General features: G+C 50.6%; 6 protein-coding genes across 6 annotated transcripts; 3 read left to right on the forward strand and 3 right to left on the reverse strand.

Moving 5' to 3' along the window:
* Positions 1-1,040: 1,040 nt before the first annotated feature.
* A1O9_12383 (uncharacterized protein) lies at positions 1,041-2,773 on the forward strand (the record flags this gene model as incomplete). Its single annotated transcript, XM_013398602.1, has 3 exons — positions 1,041-1,335; positions 1,383-2,290; positions 2,345-2,773. The coding sequence occupies 3 exons, from the start codon at positions 1,041-1,043 to the stop codon at positions 2,771-2,773; spliced, it is 1,632 nt and encodes a 543-aa protein (XP_013254056.1).
* Positions 2,774-4,482: 1,709 nt separating this feature from the next.
* On the reverse strand, positions 4,483-7,388 carry A1O9_12384 (uncharacterized protein; the record flags this gene model as incomplete). Its single annotated transcript, XM_013398603.1, has 2 exons — positions 4,483-7,233; positions 7,293-7,388. 2 exons carry the CDS (start codon positions 7,386-7,388, stop codon positions 4,483-4,485), a joined length of 2,847 nt encoding a protein of 948 aa, XP_013254057.1.
* Positions 7,389-7,861: 473 nt separating this feature from the next.
* A1O9_12385 (uncharacterized protein) lies at positions 7,862-8,862 on the reverse strand (the record flags this gene model as incomplete). Its single annotated transcript, XM_013398604.1, has 2 exons — positions 7,862-8,018; positions 8,072-8,862. The coding sequence occupies 2 exons, from the start codon at positions 8,860-8,862 to the stop codon at positions 7,862-7,864; spliced, it is 948 nt and encodes a 315-aa protein (XP_013254058.1).
* A 1,492-nt stretch (positions 8,863-10,354) lies between these two features.
* Positions 10,355-11,450, forward strand: A1O9_12386 (enoyl-[acyl-carrier protein] reductase I; the record flags this gene model as incomplete). Its single annotated transcript, XM_013398605.1, has 3 exons — positions 10,355-10,397; positions 10,453-10,535; positions 10,584-11,450. 3 exons carry the CDS (start codon positions 10,355-10,357, stop codon positions 11,448-11,450), a joined length of 993 nt encoding a protein of 330 aa, XP_013254059.1.
* A 398-nt stretch (positions 11,451-11,848) lies between these two features.
* A1O9_12387 (uncharacterized protein) lies at positions 11,849-13,575 on the forward strand (the record flags this gene model as incomplete). Its single annotated transcript, XM_013398606.1, has 2 exons — positions 11,849-12,389; positions 12,446-13,575. The coding sequence occupies 2 exons, from the start codon at positions 11,849-11,851 to the stop codon at positions 13,573-13,575; spliced, it is 1,671 nt and encodes a 556-aa protein (XP_013254060.1).
* Positions 13,576-14,072: 497 nt separating this feature from the next.
* A1O9_12388 (uncharacterized protein) lies at positions 14,073-14,861 on the reverse strand (the record flags this gene model as incomplete). The annotated part of the gene is made up of 2 exons (XM_013398607.1): positions 14,073-14,590; positions 14,666-14,861. The coding sequence occupies 2 exons, from the start codon at positions 14,859-14,861 to the stop codon at positions 14,073-14,075; spliced, it is 714 nt and encodes a 237-aa protein (XP_013254061.1).
* Positions 14,862-15,881: the final 1,020 nt, after the last annotated feature.

Here is a 15,881-nt window from a genome sequence, read left to right on the forward strand (position 1 = left end):
CAGGAGACCTTTGATTCAAGCCCCGCCCCTGGCCTTACCCCAGCCTGCCCCGGAATGCTCAGCAGAAGTCCGGATGTCTCAGGGGATCAGATCTTATTCAAAGCCCGATTAACCTCCGCCAAAAGGCTACGTATTCCGTACAGTTCCTATTAGTTAAGTCGGCGCCCGGCCCTCTGGCCCCAGTCTAGAGTTTAACTTGGCAGTCAAGCCAACCCGCGGGGTAGTTAAAGAGGGACTTGATCGGGATGCCGCTCGGGAACCACATCAGATCACCTAGCTGCTTTGGATAATCTAGCTCTTTGCACTCCATTCTCACGAGGTTCTCATGACGGCATTCATGGTTTTCTTCAGAGGGCGAATTTGGAGCGAAGAGGCCGCGCTGACCAATGTCTCCGCAATCAGTCACGTATGTCTTTGGCACCAGGGGTCATCGAGCGTGCTTTAATTGCAGGTGCGTGAGGTCCAAAGGCTCTGATGAGCAATCGGTCTCATCTACGAATATTAACCGCTTCCAGGCGCAAGAAAGTCAGATGCTATGGAGAAAAGCCGGTTTGCCGGTTCTGCGCTCGTCTAGGCCAGCAGTGTCGATATCCAGATTCAGACTCTTCAGCTTCTGTGTCAGTGGCGCTCGATCGCGCCGAAGTAGGGAGAGAACAAGAATATGTACGCCATACGGCTCCTATAACTCTTTCTTTTGTACTGACAGTTTGTCGCATAGGAATTCTTACTTGCTAGGCTAGCGGTCCTTGAGGAGCGTCTTTCACTAGCGACAATGCAAACCGAATCGTGAGGGTTCTCCCATACTTACTCAAAATCAGGTCCCTACTCACCGAAGTCCAGTTCGCCGCCCGTTGGGGCGATCGAATCTGACTATCTCGGCCGGACGTCATCTGTAGAAAACAATCCGCAGGCCTATGATCCAGCAGAATCCCAGCTTGCTCCATCAGCGTTGTAGGTGCTCAGGATAATTGTTGTTTGGGGCGGTGCGCTTACCAATGTCAAGCATTCCTTCTCTATCAGCCCTTCCAGATCCAGAAACCATGATCAACAATTACTTTCAATTTTTCCATGATCAACCTTACTCATTCTTCAACGAAGACCACCTTCGGCAGCAGTTCCGTGCTGGGCTACTTCCCACCGCAGTTCAATATGCATTATTCGCCATCGCGTTTCGATTCTCGATACAATCCAACATTCATGCCAATCCTGGGCAAGCACAACACTATGCTGACATGGCATGGAGCGCTGCTATGGCACAATGCTTTGGCAACGAGGAAGGTCCAGACTATCGCATGGTCCAGGCTCTTACTCTCCTAGCCATATATGATTTCACAGGTAAACGGCTAACCTTAACCTCACTCCCAAGTTCTAACAAATTTCAGAGTGCAAACATCGGGGCGCTTGGATCAAAATTGGACTTTCTGCAACCATCGCCCAAGCGCTGCATATGATGGCTGATCCAGATCCTACGTTGCCACTGGTTGTCCAAGAAGAACGCCGAAGAACTTTCTGGTCGATTTACCTATTGGATAAAATGGGGACCTGTGGACGAGTGAGGCCTCCTATATTCCAGGATCACACATGCCTGCTTCGGTTGCCTGGTGAGGAATCTCCCTCCAGTCCCGGAAATCTTAGGCACGCTCCAACCCTGCAAGCTTTCTTCAGTACTCCGGATTGCGATCTGGGCGAACTTGAGCCATTCGCCAAAACAACGATTCTTGTTTCCACTGTCAGCCAAATAGCCACTTATGCCTTCCAGCTAGGGAGTGGTCTTGATGCAAAACCGCCTTGGGACCACGCCTCTGAGTATGCTATCCTCGCGTCCAAGTTACACGGCTTCGGTGCATACTTTGAAACCTGGAAACCTATTTCAAACACAATACTCACCACTCTTGGAAGAGATCTCGATCTTAACCGCTCTGCTTCAGAGCCTTTTTTGTTTTCATATGTAGTCTTTCATCTCTGCCAATGTCTTCTTCAGCATCCGTTTCTCCTAAGGCGTCACATACGAGGTTCGAGTCCGAGGTTTTCGAGCTTCTTCAACACCGCCACAAAATCGGGCTATGAACATGCTCAAGAATTGACCCATACCTTGGCCTTTGCTAGGCAGTCTGGGTACAAAGCTGCTGCATCCTTCTATGGCTACTCTTCTCTCGTTGCAGCATCAATCAATGCCCTCTACCAATATTCCGATGATGAAACAACTCGTCAGCAGGCTCGCTCGGCCTTGAGCGCGAACGTTGTGTTCCTGGAGCAGCATTCCCTGTACTGGCCAAATGCAGCAAAAATGGTGAGAACATATGATATATCCAGCTTCGGTTGGAAAAGCTGACTTCTTCACTAGGTTGTAACTTTGGATAAGTTTATGCTCAAGGTCACAGACTATAAGTCCCTGATCGATATAACTTGCGAAGTTGTGCATCTGAGCGAATCGGACATCGATTATTTGTACTCTGTCGTTGATTATGGCTCACTGTCGACTAACGCAGCTACCGATCGGCTCTACCAGAATAGGGACAACGCACCTGCAATCACGCCATTCAATCAAGTGGGATCTATCCACCACGGTACAAACATGGTCAGAGCCGACATTTTCAATAATTTCAATGGCGCGCCAACGCCCACCCCAGGCATGCCAGCCTATGTTCCAGACCTCGGTGGCAACTTAGAGTTCAATTTCTCAAGTAATCATCCCCAACAGGAGCCAGACTTTTACGCCCAGTTCTTTAACGACCTGACCCTGCCGACTCAAGGTGCGACCATCGATCCGTAACTACCCTTATATTCTAGCTGCGAAGCAAGGCAGGGGGTTTTCTCACAGCAATTCAACTTTTCGCTCGCCACTCAAGCGCAGGATCAGCACGCCCATCTTCGGTCTGAAACGTGGTACACGATGGCAAAGGATTGGCAGCCGAGGGCCGCGCGAATCTTGAGACACGTTTGCGTAACAATTTCGCCTCTTAAGCAGTTGTGCCTCCCCTTCCTATTGCGATGCAGTAGCAAACTGTGATGACCATAGATTGGTTGACAAAAGGCCGACATAGGAGAGTGCGGCTTGATAAGCCCAGAGCAAACGACGGCGCCAACAAACTCAGGCGCAGGTCAAGGAATTTTGATGTCGCGGCACACCGAATGAGACTCCTAAGCCGTGACCAGGGGTGCGGATTCCGTGAATTTAGCATTGATCTAGTATCCCTGGCGAGAGCACGCAGCACTGAGAACGACGAGGAAGAGCCCGATCGCATACATCGATTTTCATCTGCCTGGCGGATCTGGGCATTCGATACCTCGTATCCATTGGGGAGCCGGCCCCTTCAGGCAAGAATTTGTGCAGCTCATTGGCCTACGGATCGCGGAGTGTTGCTCCTAGCAATTGCAATGTCAGCTTTCCAGGTATAGGACAACTTACCTTCTGCTCCAGCGCAGCCCCAATGAAGACCCTGCACACAGCACCCATAATGGTGGGAATAAGCCAGCTTCGCGTCGATTGTATACGGTGCGCGAATACCATGATGAAAGCTAGGGCAGTCTGTCGTGGCCTTTGCTGGATCCATTCTCATGGTATTTGAGGATGGGTGGGAATTATAGAGCATTACGTCTGCTTTCTTATTTCTTCAAATGTGCTCCGTATTCTGGATCCGAGAGCTCGCCCGCTCGACAAAGCATTCAATCTCCACGGAAAGATCCATCTAATGAGCCGTGACTAGCGTCCGGTCCGCCTCGACGCACGATGACCCTTTGTATCTGTCCAATGGCGGTTTGATCCGCGGTGACCCTCGCGGTGGAGCTCCGTGTTTCCATTGTTGCAGCTACCAGGTGGCTGGGAGGAAACCAAAAAGGGGGTGGATTCGAGGAGGGTGGAGAGGACTGGATATTCATGCGACGAGAGGAGATCAAGCTAGTGCCTGCAATTCTATTCTCAGGGAGAACGCGCATGGTATAATGGCTAGAAGACGCATTGAACTTTCTTCCGCATGCTCACTAGATAGTGAACAGTCAGTCGTGCTTTGCGATCTCATGTCAACTTCCCCCTGCACCCACAAGGCTGCGTTCCCTGACAGGTTTGAAGCTGGGGAAGGCTCCGTGAACTTCGTCCTTCTCTGCTCGCCCTGCGCATACGATGACCGAATACCTGCGCATTGCTTACCAACCTCTAAATTCTGGCCTCAGGACTGCTGGTATCAACAAGTCAAAGTTCAGGTCGGTGCCCAAATTGGCGTACGGAGTAGTGCAAGAAAGAATCGTTGACACGGCTTCGTCCGCTGTCCTGGGGTCAGTGGGGGCGGGGTGGGGACGGCGAGGGACGTTGACGAATAGTCCGCGTTGAAGTTACCACAAGCGATTTTCCGACGATGCCAACTGCGAGGTACATCACTACGTATAGCCATTAGGATGTAATGATCGCTGATGAAATGTAAATGACTATTCAGCCCCACGGATCTCGCGCTAGACTCAAAGAGATGAGGGATTGATCTAAAGAGTTCAAACTTCTCGCGTACTCGCTCGAGACAGCGGCCCACCAGTAGCTGTATCAGGGTGTCCTTGGATCCGAGGGCTCCGAGGACCGCTTGCTCCTGCCACGCCTGCACCGACCCGACCAACTAGCCCGCCAAGGTTCAAACCCTGAACACCTTGAACGAGCCTGCTGCCAACTGCATCGACAGCGCCCCTGGGCTGAGATAGACTAGGTCCTTCGCGTTTGCCCTCTGTTGCAACCTGGAAAAGCTTAACGTTCGTCCCGTTCCAAACACCGACAGGTCCTGCTATGCCACCAGTTCCGGTCAGTGTAGCTGTAGTGCCAGCAGCAGGGGCTATGGTCATCTCCGCTGTAAAGATCAAAGACCACAAAACCGACATATACCAGCCGAGGGACAGGGACGACCATTCGAAGAAATGCACGCGGATGGGGCTGGGGGAGGCGAGAATAGGTGATATTGAGGGATGAGTGGAAGTCGTAGGGATATAAGCACGGAAGTCGGTGATGGATGCTTCATCATTTGCGATAGACGAGCGCCGAGAGGACGCCAATGATGGGGGATTATTGCCGTTGTTGCTATGGCCGTGCATATTTGACCTTTCCGGTGCACTAGGATGGGCAGACAGCACTTTGATGATGGTCAGAAGTGTGTGGAGAGACAAATCCGGTAGCCATGTCTCTAACCACTCGGCTGTGGGTGTGAAAGCACCTCGACCTACGAAAGCCGACACTTGAGACAAACTTGTCGTGCTATTTTGGCGCGCGAAACTAGGAGCACCAGCGGGCATTTTGCCTCGTGCCTTTTCAGACATGCCTGAAAGTTGGAAGGGTACGTGTTCATCGGCAACTGATGATGATGCCATGGAAGGAGTGCGTGAGGTTTGGAGGGAGCGCGTAGATTGCGATGGGGTCGGCAGATGCTCGTTATCAGATTCATCGGAATCACCTATTGCGAACGTTTCATCGACACCAGTGTCTGATCTTGGGGAAAATAGTCCTCCACGTATTGGTGATGCAAGGTTTTCAGATGTACTCGATCTTGAAAGACCGTTGGTCACGTCCGACAGTGCACCTTCCTTTCTCAGCTGCTCGGCTCTTTCAATTTCTTCTCGGCCGCCTTCTAACGTGAATCGCCTCAAAGCTTCGATTCTTCTTCGCGCTCTCCAAATAGCGAATATAAGATTAGTGTTTGATTTATATTGGTGCTCAAGAATAGTGCTGATAGACTCTAGGAGGGCTTGTAGCAGATTGTGATTGCTTTCATTGGCTAGCAAGAAGCTGGGCGTAGACATTGATGTAAGCAATTGAACAAGTCGAGTACTCGTTGATAGTGATAAGCCCTGCGCGTAAGCGGCCATGTTATTGATGATAGCAAGGAGGGCAGGGTAGATGGCATCAAGTTTCCCCTTGCTGCCAGTGATTAAGGTGTGTATTGACGAGACGAGAAAGTCGCCATAGGAGCCCCTGAAATTCGATAATCGGATTGACTGGGGTAAGGTTTCTTGAGCCTCGAACTTCTTGTTGAGATTCTGACCAAAGGTGGGCTCGACGCTCATTGTTTGTAGAACGAAAACGCACATTCGAACGATGCCTTGCCGCGAAGAGTCTGTCTTGTACTCAATTGCATAGAACAGCATCAGAATGATGAAATCATGAGCACGGTTGGATTCGATGATGAACGCTCGGAACCGCTTGTTGCACTGCAACACCTCCCAGAAGAGCATGATCATTTCGGGAGTCCACTTGACAGATTTCTGGCTTCCGGGAAGGTATGATGTAGTAGCTTGCATTGGTTGACTCAGTACCCTGGTCATTCCGTCGGCCAGAAACTGGAAGTCTTCTGGCCGGTGTAAGCGGCCGAGGAAATGTCGATAGAAATTCTTTGGAGCGGGGCCGCTGCCTTCTTCGGGGATGGTGTAGAGTAGCAGAACGAGTAATAGTTGTAGACTATACACAACAAGAGTCTGTTTCGAGTCCTTTCGCACCACATGATCATAAGGTAGACGCCATGAGGTCACATTGGACTTGATTGTGGTGTTGACGAGTGAACATAGTACAGAGAGGACAATCTGCTTGTCGGAACAGGTCGTGATGTAGGTGATGGCTCTTACACCTTGGACAGGGAGTGTATTGGACGGCATATACATTGCCTTTCCCGCCATAGTCAAGAGCAGCCTAAGGACCTCACATCGATTGCTTTCAAGTTCCTTGTTCGTAGGGATAGATGCTTTGCAGCCAACGCCGCTCTGCCAGATCGCATAATTGACTTTGCTTTTGGCGGATGGAAGAAGAGGTATGGTGAATTCGGCAAAGAATAAAAGATCGACAAGTGTGTCAATGAGCTCCTCAGCGAGAGGCTTGGCCTCTTCGTATTCCTGCTCCTTTCCCTCCGCATCTAGGTTTTGGTCGCTTGCATTGACGTTGTCGTCAAAGAGTACTTCTCCTGCAATCTGGGCTCTTCTTGTCTTTCGACGCCGCGAGCTCCAGAAGAACCCCTCCTCCCATTCCGATATGTGGTCTGCCTCGTAGACGTAAGGCAAGAGTCGAGTGAGAACTCGGATACAATTGAGAGCATCTCTCTCGGGGGCCAGTTCGGGGTCGGGAAAAGAGGGATGGTTCTTTAGGACAATTAGACGTGATGCTACGGCGAGGATCAGCGATTCGAGATTCTCGAGCGATGCATCTCTCGTTCTGCGGATGTCCGCAGAAGAGAACAAGCTGAAGACATCTTCGACGGACTCAGGTAGCTCCCAGAACTGGATTGATCAGCCATTGCGGCCACACAAATATGCACTGTGAACAGCATTGAACTTACACCCGTCCAGTAAGGATCATTAGCAGGAATGTTCCGTTCTTCTGAAAGCCTAAAGATGCCTTGTTTAAACACCAATTTCGACTCTGAGGCACCCATCTTGTAACAAGTGCATTGCAGGCAGCGTGCCGATGAGGATCGAGAATCCGTAGGAGTATATCAAATTCCGACCGGCAAATAGTGTTGGGCGTGATTGGAGGTTGTATCACATAATGAGGGATGGTGGTACCGGCACGGATGACTGGTAAAGGGAATGCCTGGCAGTTGGGGTTCCGCAGTTGGGGAGAGACCCTGATTCCGGCTGCCCTGAGCGGGAGGAGCACGTAATCAGATGCCAAGACATCAATTCAGCCTTGCGAGCGTGTGCACGTGGCAGGGGAAACGTGTGGGAGCCCTGTGGTCCGTTCAAGCCATGTAATGCAGAGGCAATAATGTTCAAATGTTCAAAGACTACCCAAGAGAAATAATGGGTGTACAAGCTATCTGTTAAAATCTCGCTCAATCCGCGCCCGTGCAGAATTAAAACCGAATCTATTTCTCAAATATCTGACCATCGAAGACGCGGGCGCTGGTCATATCACAGACTTTCCCACTGAGTCGCTGCTTGTATCATCACGGTTTTCAGTGTCACTAGTTTTGCTCTCCTTCTTCCCTTTTCGTCGGCAGAGGAATGGGAAAAATATTCCAGGATGGACAAACGTCTGTAGAACAGTGGCGATGGCGACCATCCTGACGCAGAAGTCAGAGAGTGTAGAAGCTAGAACTCGGTTCAGAAGACTTACCAGCTATCCACCCCAATAAACAGAGGCTGATCTTGCATGATCGGGTTGCGCCATCCACCAGCCATCTCCGCAATACGATAGACACAACGGATGAGTATTGTCACATAAACAATCATAACCGCGGCGGCGAAGATCTTAAACCTTGTGTCCTTCAACACTGCAGCTGCTTTTTCCGAGAGCGGTTGAGGAGATCTGAATCGACGCGCAAAGTAGTCTGCTGCTACAATGGCGAAGAGAAGGAGCGTCAAGACCTGCCATGATATGCCAGTAATCATAAGGCGGTCGCCAACGTCTCGGAAACTAGCGTTGTCTCCTGCCGAGCCAGCTATTCCTCCGCCTGCGGCTTGAAGACTCAATGCGAGGAAGTCGACGAAGATGAAGAGCCAAGTGTAGTACTTTGGGCGTATTCTGGAGCATTCGCGGCCAAAGAGGAGGACAAGATGCTTCAAGATGAGGTACAGGGCGGCTGCGTTGAATGCAGGGGACATGGTGAGCGCACAAATCTGTATCTGGAACCCCAGCTGGTCAAAAGGGTTGTCGTGCATGAGGACGCGACCAATGTAGCCGATGCACGAAGCCACACAAGCAAAACACATGGCTAGCGCATAAGTCCATGTCCGATATCGTAGACCCAGCCAGAAATTGAAAAAGAAGCATAGCCCGAAGACCACAGAGAAGAAAGCGTTCCAGCCCAGAATAGGATAATAGCCATAGATGGACGCTTTGACAGGACAATCGGCCGAGACTTCTTCACAATCAAGCGGATTGACATGCGAAGGATCTACTGCCATGTTGGTGGGAAGGCAGTGGTCGGATGAATAAAGATGTATCTCAAATCAATGGTCTCTTAAGAGCAATGGTTTATGGCATTTGAGATAATAGGAAATCTCATAACAATTAAATGGACGGCGAAGGCAGATAGTTATAGAACAAGACAATAACTTACTGAGATTAAGGCTATTGCATATGGTGCTAGTAAGGCGAAGCAGAGCTCAGGGGCGGAGGCATCATTGGGTTATCGCATTAGGGACATGGCGCAGGCATCGATCGGATGATATTCTATACGCACAATGCGCCATCTGATAGGCTCAATAACATCGAAATGCTGCTGCCTGAGGGAGCACATATTTGACCTGCAAGCACGCAGAAATATGGTGATGCTATGATTCTTTTTACAACCTTGAAAAGCCATACGAGGAGGCTGGCGCCAAGATGCTAGGCCATATCGAGAGCCTTCTACGAACCTTGCCGCTTGCCGTTTGTCTTACGGCCGAAGGCCTCGCGATATACCTCTGAAATCTGCTACCGTGCCAATGCTCCGTATACATCTTGTCTGGACCGGTCCACTTTAAGGAATTTCACCTTGCGCAGGCCGTTTGTTGATCCACAGAGACACAGAACGTCACGACTTCGCTCACGCAGAATCTATGGTCTTCGCGAGAAATCTTCAATGCAAGCACTGTGGTGCCGGCCTCAAGCTATTCTTTGTTGCACGCACTTTACGGAGTATATAGTTCAGGGGCACGATTGCTTTGCTTGATGAAATGCCAGTGCGGAACATACTAGCTTTGCAATCGGTCGATGAAGAAGCAGGCTCCTCCTACTGTATTTCTTCATGGCTCTACTCGTAAGTCCCTACGGAGTACTACAGCTCACGGAACATGCATATGGGTCATCGGAAAAATGATAATGCGCTCCGATTATCCTGTGCCTCCGGAATATCGATGATGCGTTTCCGAATCGGTGCCTCGGGACTTGGTGTTCAAGGTTCAACGAGGCGCTGGGCTCACTGCTTCAAGCGCCTGCAGGACACAGTCGTCCCCCAGATGAAGGGGGGAGGGCAACAAGGGAATGCAATACTAATAATCACAGATACATAGACATACTCCTGATTAATGAGACCTCGGTATCCTCAACAAACACCCGCTTACTTTTCGAAATCGCAGGCGCGGCTGGCAAGGACGCTCGGTGCCGTCCCTAGCTCTGTCAGCAAGGACTACTTGTGGCTTGATTTCCACCGTGAGCCTCGGCTGAATCGATCCAACTCCTCTCATGCCTCGCACGTAAGAGGGCGAACCCTCGGATGTCGCCAGATCGAACTGTCGAGTCGTAGTATTATTATTTGGGGATCTTGTCCTCCTAGATGTCAGAGACACTACCTCTTGCTCTCAAAAATAGTATCAAGAGCACTCTCTCACGGAGTCGCGACCGCTATACCTCAGTCCTCTTTCATCAACTCATCCCCTTTCCAATCATCCCAAATCTCCAGACAATCCGTCCATCATGGGTTTCAACACGGAACTCACGCGCCAACTGGGCATTGAAGGTATGATCCCAACTCAAAGCCCATCAATACCCATTCAAAATCTAATTGTTTGCAGTACCTGTTGTTCAAGGTGGCATGCAATGGGTTGGCTATGCCGAGCTAGCGTCCGCAGTATCAAATGCTGGCGGTTTGGGAATCGTATGCGACGCGAAACTTCCCTTATAGAATGACACTGACTGTGTTCAGCTTACTGCCCTCACTCAGCCCACCCCTGAAGACCTGCGCAAGGAAATCCGAAAGACAAGAACTCTTACTAAGAAGCCATTTGGTGTCAACATCACCCTCCTTCCTACCATGAATGCTCCTCCCTATAACGAATATGCTCAAGTTTGTATCGATGAGGGTATTAAGGTTGTTGAGACGGCCGGCAACTCTCCTGGGCCTGTCATCAAACTGTTAAAATCTGTCGGGATTATCATTCTCCACAAGTGCACCACAATCCGACATGCGGCATCCGCAGTGAAGTTGGGCGTTGACTTTCTTTCGATCGATGGCTTCGAATGTGCGGGCCACGTTGGAGAGTCAGATATTACCAATTTCATTCTATTGACCAGGGCAAGACAGTCGCTGGGGGTGCCTTTCATCGCCTCTGGTGGCTTTGCCGACGGCCAGGGACTTGCAGCGGCATTGGCTTTGGGGGCCGAGGGTATCAATATGGGCACGAGATTTATGTGCACTGTCGAGGCGCCAATCCACATCAACATCAAGCAGGCAATCGTGGATGCTTCGGAACATGATACTGAGCTTGTCATGAGGCGGTGGACAAATACTTCGAGACTTTTCAAAAACAAGGTCAGTGCTGAGGCTGCCAGGATCGAAAAGACCAGCACTACCGGTAAATTTGAGGAAATTGCCCCTTATGTCTCTGGCAAGCGCGGGCGAGAGGTCTTCATCAATGGAGACAAGGACTTTGGTGTCTGGACCGCTGGCCAAGTTATTGGTCTGATCCACGACATTCCTACATGTCAAGACCTGCTCGCGAGAATCGAAAAGGAGGCCGTTGAAGCAGTGGACAGATCCCGGAAGGCTTTCCAGCCTCAGAGCAAGCTATGATCTCGGTGCCCACTCGCGCCAAACGTTAGACAATGTGAGTTAGATCAGCATTGAAGAGGCAGTGTTTTTGCATGCGTCCGGAGTTTGAAGAAAGTTAAAACAGGGAGAAAGGGCTCTAGATAAGGCTTCTACAGATACCCTTAGTCGGAATGTATACTTAACCAGATCTATTCCGCAAATACACCCTGTATACCTCGGTGGTCACGTTGGATATCATGACCTAAACTCGCCTGGAAATGTGTATCACGTGCCAGTGCGACTCTTATAAGTTGGGCATCGGACCTCGAGTAAATCCGGACCCGATATTTCATCCGACTTCGATGTGTTTCCTCCATCGTCGTAGAAGATCTTCCTTATTGAATACTTGTCGTCTGCTCATCAGACGATCAAAAATAACCATGACGGAAACCGGTCTCGCGGAGAGAATAGACACTGCAATCGCAGACTTCTTTGCATCATGGAATCTTTTGACTACTCTTCTTGTTGTGCTGTTGGCTGTTCTCCTCGCCTATCCTCTGTTGACAAGTAAAGACCCCGACACACATCCTTTTCTTCTTGCAAGACAATCACAAATAGCACCTATCCGTCAGCCTGGTGAGTCGGCTGTCTACCGTGCAATTGATATCCCGCATGGCTACCCACTTCGTGCGGGACTCGGGGTCAAGGATGCCGGAACTCCGAGATGGAGTGCTGGCAGACCTGGAGACCTTCGTGACATCTGGAGACAGGCTGTCCGAGGTGTCGTGAAAGAGGATGGTACTCCCACGGGGGAGAGAGGCCAGATGCAGACTATCTTGGGAAGGGAGAAGATCGTCGACCACAGCCTCGATGATCTCACCCTCGAGATCAACGTTATCGGACAGTATGTCAAACGCAACAATGGACAGTCTGTTGCCGTCTCGCTGTCGAACTCTCCTGAACTATTGTCCTCTGTCTTCGGTAAGTGTCCTGTTGTTATGAACATTACTCTACCCAAAATCTTACTCCCTCTTTAGCCGGTTCGTTCTATGGATTTTCCACAATTCTTCTACCATATGGGCTCACACCAGACAAATATGGCCCCCTCTTGTCTCACACTTCTGTCGACCATTTGATTGCTGAAGCTGGTTCACTCGACCTTGACGCTGTCTTGGCTGCGAACAAGGGCATAAAGAACATCATTTGGGTAACCAAAGCTGGTAGTCAGCACCTCGATTGGTCCAGCGATGCCCCTCAAGAATTTACTGTCACGTCCTGGCAGGAGCTCATTGGCAGCAACCGAAGATCGACCAACTCTGAAGTTTTACCTCTTGACAAAGACTCACAAGTGCCTCCGGTCTCTATTTTCACCCCTACACCTGGTGGAAGTTACGATCTCATTAAATACACTTCCGAGAACTTGATATCCGCCACGGCGGCCATTCTAGCCACTCTGCCACGCTCCTACAAGCTCTCGACATCCGACACGGTTCTTCCAACAACCAGTCTGACTGACAGCTACACTTTGTCCTGGGCCTTCGCCGCATTGTATTCCCACTCGACACTTGCCCTCAACTCCGTTGCGGGCGACCAAATCAGACTTGATGTTGCCATTTCAAGAGCCAAACCAACCGTGCTTATTGCCTCGCCCAAGGCAGTAGCGTCCTATCTGTCCGACCCACGCACCATCAAACCTTCTGGACTCTCGAAATTTAACGACACACGCAATCTCCAAGCGGGCAACCTCCCAACCAAGAAAGGCAGCGTCCCAAGCTTGCCAGCTCTCTCCGCCTTGCGCATTCTCCTGGTTCCCCAAGCGTTCACTACCAGCACACGCCCAAGCCCGACACTCCACTCAGCAGATCTTCACGCGCTCCGTCTCCTCCTAGGTGCACGCATAGGCTACGCGTTCACGACCCCACTCGTCGCTGGTGCTGTCGCACAGACCAACATCCTCGACTACCGAGACAAGGGGCGCGACGTGATCTGCTACGGCGCACCACTAAGCTCCGTCGAGATCAATCTCGAGGGCGATGAGGATGTTGTCGGCAGCTCTACTCCAAAAGGCAAGCTCAGTGTCAAGGGTCCCGCCGTTGTCGGGGGTGGGAAGATCACTTTGGACATCACCGTCCAGATTGATAGGGACCATACGCTGATCTTGCCGTGAGAGACCTTTTGCGCGGTCTTTAGTAGCTGATTGATCGATTCTAACGTCTGCAGCTAGGTGCTGGGAAGATAGATGACTACATTTTGCATGGAAGAAGGCTATGACGGCATGCTTGCTGCCAGGACTCAAAACTTTTCCTCATTTACGACGTAAACGCTCGCAGCCGCCTAGGTAGAGAATACCACATTGATGAGTCTTAATTGATGTGTGTGTGTGTGTGTGTGTGTGTGTGTGTGTGTGATTGATGACAGCCATGCCTAATAAGTCGCGTTTTCACAATCAGAGCATCTAGTGAGTAAGGGAGGTACAATGTTGGCAGAAATGAAGAGACCTGCATGTTCCTACAATACGGTATACATCTGAAGTTCGGCATGGCTGCTCCCCCTCGAATCCAAACCCACTCGTAACAGAGGCTTCCAGCATCTTCGGGCGGCACGAGAGCGAACAAACGAGAAGGAGCTGCTCTCCTGGTTCTCAAACCAGTCTTACAGTATATTTTATTTCTTCCCCTTTTTCGCGGGTCTTAGGCCTGCCCGCTGCTGGCCCGATGCCCGCCCAGCTCCAGTCAACTGGGCACGCTGCCTCAGGTACTGATCAACAACCTTCTGCACACTTCCAAGATCATGCTCCGGTTTGCGCATGTAGTAGATTCTCGCCCTCCTCTTCCTCTTGGGCGCCCGCTGCGCAATCTCCATGCTCTGCACGAGCGGACTGTAGATCTTGATGCTCATCTCCACCGCGATCTTGGTCAGGTGGTTGCGCAGGAGCACTGACGCTCCAGGGCCGGAGCCCTTGATCGACAGGATCACGCCGGCGAACGGCTCGCCCGATTTAAAGGTTGTGTAGAGAATGTCGCCGACTTTCGCGCGGTCGAGGTTCGTCTTGTCGAACAGGCGTGCCCGTGCACCGGTTGGGTCGAGCAAGGCGAGTTGCTGTTGCTCGATCAGGGCAACAGGGTTTTTGCATGTCTTCGCTTCTGATACAGGTGGTTTGCGCACTAGGATTTCTCGTTTATCTGCGGCAGTATTGAGTATTAGAGAGCTGATCACTAGCTGGTCAGACACGAGGAGATTGAGGGTGTTCTACGTACGATGATCTGGTCGTAACCTTGCCGGTAATTGTGACCAGTAGGCTTTGGGGAGATCGGGAGGAAGATCAACTTTTGTGACGGGACCTGTTTGCAGTTGCAGGTGGTAGGGTCTGCGAATTTGCTTTTGTGGTCGGAGCTCGTGGAACAGCGTTCTCCAGCAGCATGGGGACACTCGGGTCGTCAGTGACTGTGACATCTTAGGGCCTAGGTCACCGGGGCTCTCAGGTACGGCGAAGGAGCGAGCAATGTTGTAGAAATCAGATGGAACGCATCGTCCTGGAATTAATCTGTGAAGTTCGAGTCGGGGATTGAAGGCCGCTTTTACACGAACTCTATCAGGGGACGGTTCCACGCCGCTTTATCTTTATTGACTGCAAATGCTTCTTATCCAAAGTACGTGACGTTCGATCTCTTAAATTTCAATAGTCAGTGGAATGCCAATATATTAAGCAGAGGAAACATTGCGATCAAACGCGCGATCCAGACGCCCGTCGTTTACACTCACCATTCGATTTGTGATCGCATTTCCCCTTCTGCTGTGAGCTTGACTCCTAACGTAATGAGACAATTATGATGACCGTCCGAAAGAACCATCAAAATACTTATACTTCTTGCGTTATCCAAGGCTCGTGTACTCCTCACCAGATATACTTTCTACAGGCGGGATGTAGCTGTGATATCGACGACAGAGATCTAGAACCTTCGTATTCACCATAATTCCCATGCCTATCTCCGTTCTGTCGGCAATATCTTGAAACGGAGAGGAGAGGAGCGCCTATCATAGCTTTATCCTTTCCTTCTGACAAGAAATTCCCGGACCTTCATGCTCTCTTTCAGAGAAAGAGACGGCTCCACATCATCAAACACTCCAGGGCAGACTCGGAGGGAAGGAGACTCATTTCAGTATTTGGCGTACAGAGAGTCACTGGCTCACAGGACCAGCTTCCGGATGGAACAGGCATGAGTATCCCAACTTCCCGAGTCGGCAAACCGCCCACCAGTCTATTGATGGCTCAAATCATTATTCCATCCTATGGTTACGGGAATTTAGCGCAATGGGACTTGCATATCGTAACGTTGATCAGGAATTAATTCCGGGCTCAACTCCACCCAGCGGCCTTGGGTATGAGATTCCTGCCAAGGCTAATCAACTAGCCGGCTATTTTGAAAAGAGAGCATATCCTCTTCACCAAGCACGCTATCGGATATGATTTAC

This window comes from Exophiala aquamarina, assembly GCF_000709125.1.
Source record: "Exophiala aquamarina CBS 119918 chromosome Unknown aczIA-supercont1.23, whole genome shotgun sequence".
Classification (NCBI taxonomy): Eukaryota; Fungi; Ascomycota; class Eurotiomycetes; order Chaetothyriales; family Herpotrichiellaceae; genus Exophiala; species Exophiala aquamarina.